The sequence below is a fragment of the Ceratotherium simum genome, chromosome X (assembly GCF_057802395.1).
Source record: "Ceratotherium simum simum isolate JZ-2026a chromosome X, ASM5780239v1, whole genome shotgun sequence".
In the NCBI taxonomy this organism is placed as follows: Eukaryota; Metazoa; Chordata; class Mammalia; order Perissodactyla; family Rhinocerotidae; genus Ceratotherium; species Ceratotherium simum.
The window spans coordinates 61,973,920-61,986,585 of record NC_141940.1 but is presented as its reverse complement, the minus strand read 5'-3'; the positions used below and the strand labels follow the sequence as shown (position 1 = coordinate 61,986,585).

The window sequence follows — 12,666 nt, the reverse complement described above, 5'->3', positions numbered from 1 at the left end:
AAAAAATTTTCAGTACCAATGCCAGAACTAGACAATCAAAAATGCTTACTTATGATGATTAATAGTACATAAAATACATAAAACTGTATTATAAAACAAACAACAAAAAGTTAGCTTTTCTAAGAAAAGCTTATTAGTCTGGGAGTTGCAACTTAAAATTCTATACATAACAGCAGAATTTCACAATGTTTCTGTTTTCATGTCCTCTCAAAATTTAGTGAAATACCAATACAAAGATATTCACTTCTTAACAAATTTAATTTCTTCTAATATATGACAAAGAACCATTTGAAATTAAATAACATCTTAGATTCTTTAGAATTCATTTTCTATAAGAATATGCCCTGTCACTCATCCTCTTTCCCTTTTCCTTCTGCCTTCACATTCTCCAACCTACAATAGGGGAGACTATTAACCATACTTAAAGTAAAACAAAGGAGAAGCAAAGATTTACTAAATATTATCCACACATCTGCTGGTTCAAGGTAATTGCCATGATAGTCTACACCTGTAAATAAACATCTCATACTAAATATAAAACAAATGGATTAAGTTTATCAGTAAAGTCCATATATTACCATTTACTCTTCAGTTTTTGCTCATATCAAAGTTACTCAGTAACAAACTTTCTACTGAACTTACATTCCAGTCAATATTTGCAAAAAAAAGATGTCTTTTGATTTCCTCAACTCCTTCTGAACCTATAAAAATGGAAAGAATTTTTTTACTGATATGAGTTTTTAATCTTTCTACCTGGTTTCCAAGCTGCTATCTATAAACAGGAGTACACACATTTCAAAGATTCCTTGCAGTGAAAAGTTTATGCTTTCTTATCTGGTATTTTATTAATTGGTCCTTTCAATTTAATATGATAAAAAATAACTGATATTCATATTGAAGCACATGGAGTATCATGAAATACTGAAATATCTTCTGAATCAAATCAAAATCATGTTGAACATATTAAAATTTAAGTACATTCTCTTTTCTTCATAATTCAACTTATGACCTCATATCTACTTGCCAAATTAAAAAGTACAATGGAATAAAGTGACATTGAAATTTTAACACAAGGACACAAATAGGATAACAGGATTACATCTGGATCTAGGGAAAGGCTATCAGAAAGCAGTCAAATAATGAGCAGTTACGGAAACATAATATTTACCTTGAAGAATACTGGAAGGGACAAAATAATTATCTTCAGATAGATATTTGGAGATAAAAGATAATAGATATTTGGAGATAAAAGAATTACCTATACAAGGGAGAATTCCGTAAATTATTTCAAAAGAGGTGATCCATATGATATACATAATGATATATATTAGAAGTTTTGCATAACTAGACTACTCCAGTTTTTAATCATGGACCTAACAGTTTACTGGAATCTTTGCATATACAAAATGCAAAGTTCTAGGTATAAATACATAGCAGCAGTATATGAACTTAAGCCATAAAACATAAAGTTATAATTATCCTCTCAAAGCATGCAGTATATTGTTATGAAAGCTAAGAAAATAAACAATACCTAATCTATTTGCTGGATTCCTTTTGAATAACATCCTTAGAAGACTTTGTGCTTCAGCACTAAGAAACTGAGGCATTCCAAGTTTTGCTCTGGAAAAGAGGATTTTAGAAAATTTCATTCAAATCTAGCAATACTTCTAAATTGACAAATCTCAAAAGGAATTTTAAAGAATGCTTTCACAACAGCAAATAACGTCCACTGTATGGTAGGAGAAGGGAACAACACAGTGTGAAAAATGTTCTTTTGTGTCAATTTAAAACCACAACAAGTTTCCCAAAACTGAAAGCAAGGAATTTTTCCCAAAACAAAAACACAGTGTTGACACTTACTTTAATATCATATTCATGGTCTCATTTCTGTCTTTACCTTGAAATGGCAGAGTACCAGTAAGCATCTCAAACTAAAACAAACAAAAAACAACACACAGTCAGTTGAGTACAACTTAGAATATACAATGAAAGTCTTAGGAAAAAAAATTGAGACTTGTAATACATGATCATCAAATCATGCAGGATATACATGACAGTAGGTCAAAATAGGACCAGAAAACTAGGTCACTTAAGGAAATACACTTCTGGTACCCCACTAGATATAGCCCAGATAAGTGACCTGTAGCAAATGAAACCAACCAATTTTTTTCAGTCCTGTCTAATTTGGCTAAGTTCCTAAAACCAAACCAATTTGGAAATAGACACAAGGCATTTTCTTTTAAAACAAAGATATGCTTTTAAAGCAAACATTTAACAATGAAAGGAAATTAAAAAATAATCACTGAACCATTTCAAATTCATACATACTCAAGAAAGATTTAACCATTCTCATTTCCCTCACTCCTCTAAAAACAGGAACCAAAAAGGAGAAGCTACACACACACCCCCCAATATCTTTTAAAAAAAAATTGAGACAGTTGTACACAGCATAAGGAAAACATTTTCTCTAAGAGATTTAATCGCAATGCAGATAACGGGAACATTAAATAATGGTATTAAAAAAGACTAGGTCTAAAAATGAAGATCTTTATAGTTCATTAAAGAGAACAGTTTTTATATCCCTAATATTTAAACCTTAAACTTAGATTCAATAATGGCTTTGGCCTCAGTCCTCTGTTCATTTATCTGAACTCACAACCTTAGCTTATCCATTCAACTCTCTGCTATACCCTGATGACTCTAAAATCTGTTGCAGCCTCAAGCTCTCTCATGACACACTTTTCCCTAGCAAATCTACAGTTATGGTTCTCAACTGGAGACTGAAGAGATAGGGGTAGGAGTCATAGAAAATGAAAATGAAAGAGGAAGAAGGAAATTACGGTGTATGGGGATCATATCTCTCAAGCTGCAAACCTAAATAGCTCTCCACTAGGGACTGGAGGAGTAGAGGTGGGAATGGCAAGGACAAAAAGAGAAGGACAGTATATCGGAATCACACTTTCCTCTCAAATAAACTATATGTTGACTGGCTGGGTAGTTTTTTTCCAAAAAAAGGTCTCCAGATGATTCTGATACTCTCTCCACTGCCCTCTCCTAACTTATTACCACCAAGGAGTTAACAACTAACTTACAGTAACCTCTGAACCATGTTCAAAATAAATTCTTTCCTCACTTCCAAAACCAGCTGTCCTTCCCCCATCTCTTTTCTATTGACCTACCATTCTTTCAATCCCCTAAAGTTCTTAAGTTTTAGAGGTATCTTTATCTTTGACCCTTCCCTTCTCCCTTCATCTGTGACATTTAATCTGCTACTAAGGTCAGCCACTTCTTCCTTTGAAATGTCTTTAAGATTTCCTCTTTTTTATTCTACAATCTTACAACTGTCTTGTAAGGAGACCTTGTTGGTCTCCCTATTTCTAGTTTCCTCCATTTGCAATCCATTTATATAATGCTGCCAAGGCTAATCTTCTTAAATACATTTCTTCTCTAATTACCATCCTGTTTAAGAATCGACAAGTTTCCTCCTACCTAGAAAATTACATGCAAATGCTTACAGGCTTATAGCCTCATTTCCTCCACCTTCACCTTCATTCTCCACCACTATTCTAGTCAAACTGGTTATCCACGTCTTTGCTAATATGATCACAATGCTATCCTTCTTGACATGCAGCTATTTAAATTTTATCCATACTTCAGGGCTTAATTTAAGTTCCACCTCCTCCACTTTTCCTATACCAACTTATATGAATTCTTGCCTGAATTCCTAAGTTATTTCCGGACAGTTTATTTAGCTATTCCGATTGTTTCCCCAACCAGATTATATGCCTTCTTAGGTCATAGAAAATGCCAAATTTCTACTTTTAGTCTGTTCCCACCTTTCTGCCCTCCCCAAATGCCAGGCTTATAATAGTCACTTAATATCATGATGTGTCATATAGTGTGTCATTCAGTGATAAATAGGCAAAATAGATTATCAGGCTTCAAAAGAAAATTGTATTTGATTCAATAGCTATGCACTTATCATTCTATTTAATGCTGCAAATTCTATGCTTAATTTTATACCAAATTACTCCGTATGCCCATATGCTAGGTACTGTGGGAGATGAAAAGTAGTGTAAGACACGATTGCTCTCCTCAAGAGGTTTACAATCTTACTAGGGACTTGCTTGAAACAATTTGACAATAAGACAGTATACGTAAGATGCTAAATCCTATGATACCTAATTACAACACCGTATAACTGCTAAATACAGTATAGTGAAATGTAAAATCTGGTAGGCCTTTTTCTAAGTTTTAAATTTGAATAGTTTGTAAAAGAATGCTGCCATTTACCTTTTCAGCTAGCAACTTGAAGAGAAATCAGAACACCAAAACTCTAATTCTTATTGCATAACAGCTAGCCAATCACAAGTTTTTTTAATGATAATCATGAATTATCAGAACCCTTTCACCTGACACATCCCAAAATTTAAATTAAAATTCTAAATAATATTAACTTTATATTGGCATAACTTAAAAAAATAACACTACTTACCATAAGTACACCATATGACCACCAATCAGCACTCTGGGAATGACCTCTCCTATTTACTACTTCAGGTGCCATATACTCCACTGTACCACAAAATGAGTAAGCCTTCTTTTCTTGATCTACTGATTCCTTGCTGAGTCCAAAATCTATAATAAAAATGTTACACAAAAATATATCTGAAGATTTTCAGAAAATAGAAAATACCAAAGGAAACAAAATTATGTATTAAACTTGAAAACTATTCGCCAATGGCCTATGATTACTCTTAAGAAAGCTCCTGTGAGACCAATAACGGAAAGCAGCCTGCATTTCATAATGATAGTGTAAGAGCATTTAAAGATTGCTCAGTTAAATCTCATCCTCAAAATACATGTTTTCATGACTATACTAGAATATTGTTCAAGAATTTTAAGAGGACAACAATTAAATCGAGGCTGTCATAGTGATCTAAGTTTTAAAATAGATTAAGACAAAAAAGTGATAGTAACTTACACTTTTTTAAATGTTTAAAAAGGAAATTTTGCTTTGTCTTCGGTGAGCTTCCATTTTTGTTACAGCCTTCAAAGAGCTAAAGGTATCATTATATAAAAATCAATCTTATTTCTATGTACTAACAATGAAAAATTGGAAGTTGAAATTTAAAAAGTGTCATTTATAGGGGCTGGCCCGGTGGCACAGGCGGTTGAGTGCACACGCTCCACTGTGGCGGCCCAGGGCTCGCCAGTTCGGATCCCGGGCGTGCACCAACGCACTGCTTGGCAGGCCATGCTGTGGCAGCGTCCCATGTAAAGTGGAGGAAGATGGGCATGGATGTTAGCCCAGGGCCAGTCTTCCTCAGCAAAAAGAGGAGGATTGGCAGATCTTAGCATAGGGCTCATCTCCTCACAAAAAAAAAAAAAAAAAAAAAAAAGGATCAGTTATAATACCACCAAAAACCCCCATGAAATCCACGGGTATAAATATACAAAGTATATGCAAGACCTATATGCTGAAAAGTAGAAACACCACTGAAAGAAATCAAAGTAGATCTAAGTAAATGGAGAGATATACTATGTTCATGGTTTGGGAGATTCAATTCTGTTAAAGATGTCATAAAGATTCAATGAAACTAAAATCCTAGCAAGATTTCTTTTGTAAAAATCAACAAGCTGAATTTAAAATTTATACAAAAAGACAAAGAAAATAGAATAGCCCAAACAATTTTGAATAAGAAAAAAACTGAAGGACTTACACTACCTGACTTCAATACTTACTGTAAAGTTAGTAAACAAGACAGTGTGGTATTGAAGAAAGGCTAGACATATATATATATCAATGCAACAGGACTGTGTTCTAGACTGACACATACAGTCAGTTCTACTCTAAGGCTTGTTTTGAAAATGCAAATTTGTTCCAATGCAATTGATACATTAGGAAACAATTTGAGCATAACGTGAAGTCAGGTTGGTTCATGTGTAATTTTGTCTGCAAGAAACACCACGTAAAACACTAGAAAACTGCACCTAGCTGAACCGAACCAAGTAGAAATACATACATGCACACACCTCAGACATCTGCCAGCTATTTTAGCTCATCATGTGTGTTATGAGCCACTCCGGTCCACCTGTAGTGTTAAAACTTTCCTCTCCATTCCAGATAATCTATCTTCCTCTACTTCACAATAACTTACAAACTTCAACCTTTCTGACACCAATTCTACAAGCAAATTTCAGGATTTTTTTCAAGGTAAAGTACCATATTTTTTGTAGTATTTATATATTCCTAACCATTTAGAACATGTAACACAATACTATCATTTTAATCAGCTTCTTATCTTTCTTTAATGTGTCACACTGGTTACATACTTTAGTGTTAAGCCCCTAACCCCATTTTCCCCATAAGTTGCGTGCTTTCTATTATGCAATTATGCATGGTGCAGTGATTTTTAAGATCACATGTGTCGCAGTAACAGAACTGGCTATATATTGTAAACTGATTTCTGACAAAGGCGTAAAAGCAATTCCATGGAGAAAGGTCAGTCTTTTCAACAAATGGTGCCAGAACAATAGGATACTGACATACAAAAATCCATTCTCATACCATAAACAAACATTAACTCAAAATGAACTATATGTAAAACCTAAAACTGTATTATTCCAAAAGAAATATAGAAGAAAATCTTTGTGATCTTGAGCTGGGGAAGGATTTCTTAGATACAACACTAAAATTATAATCCATAGAAGAAAAAAGCTGATAACTGGACTTCAGCAAAATCAATAACCGCTCTTCAAAAGATACTGTTCAGAAAATGAAAAAGAAGCTACACACTTTGAGAAAATATTTGAAAATCTCATATCTGATAAAGAACTTATATTCAGAGTATGAAAACTCAAAATTCAATAACAAGAAAATAATCCAATTTTTTTAAATGGGCAAAATATCTGAACAGACACTTCTCCAAAGAAATAAATACATGAAAAGATGCTCAATGTTATTAGTTATTAGGGAAATGTAAATTAAAATCACAATTTAGTAGAGCTAAAATAAAAAATACTGACAATACCAAGTAATGGTGAGGATGCAGAGCAACTGGAGCTCTCATACATTGCTGGTGGGTATACAAAATGGTACAACCACTTTGGAAAACAGTTTGGAGGTTTCTCATAAAGTTAAACATACACTTACCATATGACCAAGCAATCCCACTCCTTTGGTATTTAGTCAAGTGAAATAAAAATTTATCTTCACATAAAACCTGTACATGAATATTTATAGTGGCTTTATTCGTTACTGCCAAAAACAAGAAACAACCCAAATGCCTCCTAATTGGGGATTGGATAAAGAAACCATGGTACCAGCATAAAATGGAACACTCCTCAGCAATTAAAAAAACAAATTATTGATACATGCAACAATATGGATGAATCTCAAATACACTATACTAAGTAAATGAAGCCAGATTCAAAAGGCTATATACTGTATGCCTCTGTTTATATTACATTATGGAAAAGGTAAAACCATGGGGCCAGAAAGCAGATTGCTGGTTGTCTAGGGGTAAAGGGAAGACTGACTTATAATGGGAAAATTTGGAGTGGGGGGTGATGGAACTGTTTTATATCTTGATATTGGTGGTGATTATAAGACTGTATGCATCTGTCAAAGCTTGCAGAACTATATAGGAAAAAGTGATATTTTTAAAAAAAATAAACTTTATATTTTGAGACTATTGTATATTCACATGCAGTTATATGTAATACTACAGAGGCCCTGTTTACCCTTTACCCAGTTTCCCTCATGGTAACATCTTACAAAACTATATTACAGGGGCTTTGGGGGAAAAATAAATAAGTAAATAAAAATTAAAAAAAAAAAAAAAGCAGAATGCTTTGGGCCGGCCCCGTGGCTTAGCGGTTAAGTGCGTGCGCTCCGCTGCTGGCGGCCCGGGTTCGGATCCTGGGCGCGCACCGACGCAGTGTTTCTCCGGCCATGCTGAGGCCGCGTCCCACATACAGCAAGTAGAAGGATGTGCAACTATGACATACAACTATCTACTGGGGCTTTGAGGGAAAAATAAATAAATAAAATTATTAAAAAAAAACAACAACTATATTACAATATCACAACCACAATATTGACAATAATGTAGTCAAGATACAGAATAGTTCCATCACCACAAAGGATGAGTTTTACTCTGTGTAAATTATACCTTAATCTATAAATGAAAAAGAGCTATAAGCCGTATATTGCTCTTTTAAAATAAAATGCCAACATTAATACTTAATTTTAGAACTCCTCAAAACTGAATTTCTAACCATGCTCAATATTTTCATCTAAAAACCACTTATCCTTGTATAATAACTAAACGCATTATGATTTTCAGCATAACTTTAAAAAATCTTTCCAATGTATTGCTATGTTCTTTCTCTACATTTTGAGACTTTTAAGCTTTACACATTCCATTTCAAAAATTAAAGGTAATAAAAGCTAGTCTTTGAGGTCAGTTCAGCTGAATATAACAACATACCTTGTAGAGAAGAACACTGGCTTCTTTGGCCATTCCAGAGAGGAGGAGGAAGGGAAGAGAATTTTCTTATCCTCTGTTACCTTTCAGAGACTTATGCCACTCCATAGAGGTCCTTTGCTGTACTATTTCTGACAAAACTGACATTTAACACTAGAATTTGCCAGTAATAAATTGACAAAGATTTTACAATAATAAGAGTTAGCTACAAGATTCAATAAAACATATGTTAATCAGTGGTTTTTCCAAGCCACTAATTTGAAAAGAAAACAAAATGTAGGAATCAGCTATATAAGGGGCAGTATATCTTTGTAACCTTAAATGACTTTTTTTATAAGACTTCAAATTGTAGAAGCACACCCAGAACACAATAATTTGATGAGTATTTACTATATGTAATCTCATTGGCTAATTTGCAGATAATCATAAAAATTAATAAAATTTTGTGCACATTTTTTCCTTAAATATTCACCTCAAGTACTGCGTGATTTAAACTTCTGACACTATATATTTTTTCTTCCCTCACTTTATAGAAATTACTCCTGAATTATGTCCCTTAGAAAACACATTACAGCAACCACAGATAACGCAAATCAATTGTGTGCTCAATTTGTAATTTTTAATGAGATATTATGAGTAAACATTTTTTTCTAAACAAGACAACTCATATAGTTAGTTTTTATATAGACTACAGAGGGGTGTTCCAGAAAAAATTAAGACATAAAGACAGTATAAATAATAATAATATATTAGCAAGTACATAGATATTTTGGGGGTATCCACTCTCATTCTCCTGATCTTCTACTATACAATCATAACCTCAGTATGAGGTCAATCAAGCTCAAAGCACAATCCTACCAAGGAACCTTTCTTTAGTCTACTGCCATTCCAGAGTAACCTGTTAAACATTAGGTCCATTCTATATATCTGGAGAATTTTTAAAGTGGACAGGCAAAAAGAAAGGTATTGCCCCTCTCCAAAGATTATTCTGGGGAAACTTAGAATGCTGAGGAAGACCCTGCCTATTATAACTGATTGCAAGTGTCACACGTAAATGAAGGTCCTTGAACATAAAACATCAGTCAGGATTTTACAGAATAAAATCTCAGTAGATAGTGTTAAAAATCTGTGAGTTCACTTTCAATGGTAAATTGTTCAGTATATTTATTCATAGCTTCTGCCTGCAATGCCAATTTGTGCTGGGGTTAGGTAGTGTGCCTGGAGTGGGAAGAAGGCTGGCCTCAGAGTCAAGTCTGAGGTTAAGGGCCTGGCTTTTACACTTCTCAGCTCTAAAACACTTGCCAATTGTCAAACCTCTTTTATCCTCAGTATTCTCATCCATAAAATGGGGATAAAATACCTTATCTCATATGCGCTATTGAGGTCATTAATTCATTCAACAAAATTATAGAGTATTACTGTGAGTTGGCACTGATCTAGGTGCTGGTGAGGCAGCAGTAAACAAAAACAAATTCCCCACTCTCATGGATCTTACATTCTGGGAGTTGGGGGGGTTACTAAACAATTACACACATGAATATACAATATGTCAGGAAGTACTAAGAGCTAAGAAGAAAAAGAAAACCTGGTAAGAGAATAGAGAGAGATAGGGGGTGGGATGATATATTAGACATACCACTGGTATCAATGACAAATAGCAATCAATCTGGTACTTTTGACTATAGTATTCAAAATGGAAGGAAGGAAGGAGATAGAAAAGGAAGGAGGAAAAGAGGGAGGGAAGGAGGGAGGAAAGACACACAGAAGATAAGAAACCAAGTAAGGAAGAAAAAGAAAAGAAGAAAAGAAAGGAAAGAATAAAAATAAAATAAAGGAAAAAATGAAAAATAAAGTTTTAAAGTACTTGCTGTGAATGACCACACTTTAACCAAGCTTATTGGAATGTTGTGAGGTTAAATCAATAAGTTTATTACTCATTACAAAACTCTCAATTAGGTTATAATCATAAAACAGTATAAATTATTTAATATTTATTATTTTGTACTTTTTTTAAAGAAATATGGGTGCCATTTTAAGGAAAATAGATTGAATTGTTAAAAAATATATATAAATAACATTTTCTTCCTGTGGCAAGCCTTGTGTCCCTTGCTTATAAATTAACATTGATTCTAAATACTCTTCTCTCTTCATCTAGTTTAAGTTCAAAAGGTGTAAAAGCAGAATTCACATTATAAAACTAAACATAAAACAATTTGACATCATTATTAACTTATGTAGAAGAGAGATATAGGTAGGATTTATTCTACTCGTTTCCCACCTCCCTTCCTCACTTCTGATAAAACAGGTATAATTTATTAAGAAAAGTGAAAAGAATTAAATTCTAATTAGCTTTGCAACTCAAGTTTTATTGCTGTAAAATAAAAATTATATTCTACACAAAATTTCAAAACTCTGATGTTCTCTCTTCATACTTTTTTTCCTTTTCCTTTTATAACCCCTTTAAATCTACTTTGCTTCTTTTACATATGAAAAAGAGAAGCAGGCTATGAATCAATAAGATTCACTGAACTGTATTTGAACTTTGTCACATTTGCTTCAGCTTTCAAGTTAACAGCTTCATACTTTATTTTTACATTGAAGCAGTATACTTAGGAATTTAAAGCAACTTACCTTTAAAGTGTACTGGTCCAAAATTCTCTGTAAAGACACATCTTCATTTTATCTCTGTTTTAACATTCTGATAATTAAATATAGAATTTACTATCTATTTAAAATATAAGAAACCTCTGAGATTGGCTCATTCAGCATAATGCCCTTGAGTTCATCCAAGTTGTTGCATACATCAAGAGTTCTTTCCTTTTTATTGCTGGGTAGTATTCCTTTGTATAGATGTATCACAGTTTGTTTATCCATTCACTCTTTGAAGGACATTTCCAGTCTTGGGCTATTACAAATAGAGCTGCTATGAAAATTCATGTATAGGTTTTTGTGTGCAAATAAGTTTTTATTTCTTTAGGATAAATGCCCAGGAGTGTGACAACTGTATGGTTCTATTTATATCATATTCTCAAAATAACAAAATTAGAGACATAGAACATATAAGTGGTTGCCAGGAGTTAGGGAAGGGGGAGGGAGGGTGTGACTATAAATGGGCAGCACAAGAGAGTTCTTTTGCGGTTGTAGAACAGTTTTGCATATTGATTATGGTGGTAGCATTCAAATCCATATATGTAATAAAATGTCATAGAATTATACACGAACAGAAAAACAAATGCATGCAAAAACTAGTGAAATCTAAGTAAAGTATATAGTCCAGTTAGTTGTACTGTACCAATCAATTTCCTGAATTAGATAATGCACTGCAGTTTTGTAAGATGTCACCATTGGGGGAAGCTGGGTAATGGGTACACAGGACCTCTCAGTACTATTTTTGCAACTTATTCTGAGTCTATAATTATTTCAAAATAAAAAGTTTTTTAAAAAGGTAGAATAAGGATACTTTAGGCCTAAGAGTCCTGTGAGGATTAGCATAGTGTGTTAGACATAGTAAACCCTCAATATTCAAAATAAAACATACGTTTTAACAAATATAGAACAAAATGAACCACTGATTGTGAAACACTTAAGTTTATAATTCACTAATTTCAAATGTGATAACTAATGATAAATCTTTCAGTCTAGACTGAAACTAAGATAATGTGTTTTTACCTAAAAAACCAAATGTCATTTCTTAATTAGGATATCAACTTTATTGTATAATTTTTTGGTATTACAATTAGAACATATTTAGAGCTATCTTATCTACCTTTTAAATGAACTTTAGTTCATAAAAAGATGAACGAAATGCAAATTAAATCAAGAAGAAGGAAAAAAGAAAACAGGCTTAGACAAATATGTATTAAAATCATGAAAAATATAAAATAGGCTTAGGGTAAAATGAGAAAATTTGCATACCTGTTAACTTGATATGTCCTATTTCATCAAGCAAAATGCTGTAAATCAAAATTCACATTCAACAAGATGGAATAAAATATTTTCATATAAAACATTTACACAAAAATCATCATAAACTTAAAATACTAAGTATCTGATATACTGAAAATTTTTTAAATGATTGAAAATCAAAGGGCATCTTATGAAGATTACTTTTTATTAGTAAGTTTCATATACTTACATAATTTATATATATATATATATATTTTTTCATATAATC

The 12,666-nt window shown here is 32.8% G+C and overlaps 1 protein-coding gene across 5 annotated transcripts in view; it reads right to left on the bottom strand.

Annotated features, from left to right (window-relative positions):
• The window catches only part of RPS6KA6 (ribosomal protein S6 kinase A6), a 180,485-nt gene that overhangs the window by 66,484 nt on the left and 101,335 nt on the right, over window positions 1–12,666 (bottom strand). For all 5 annotated transcript variants that reach the window (XM_087427031.1, XM_087427028.1, XM_087427030.1 and 2 more), the window contains exons 8-12: window positions 12,408–12,445; window positions 4,496–4,638; window positions 1,861–1,931; window positions 1,532–1,620; window positions 643–701 (exon numbers count right to left, since the gene is read on the bottom strand). In XM_087427031.1, coding sequence (XP_087283157.1) covers window positions 643–701; window positions 1,532–1,620; window positions 1,861–1,931; window positions 4,496–4,638; window positions 12,408–12,445 — 400 coding nt within the window. The remainder of the gene's footprint in view (window positions 1–642; window positions 702–1,531; window positions 1,621–1,860; window positions 1,932–4,495; window positions 4,639–12,407; window positions 12,446–12,666) is intronic.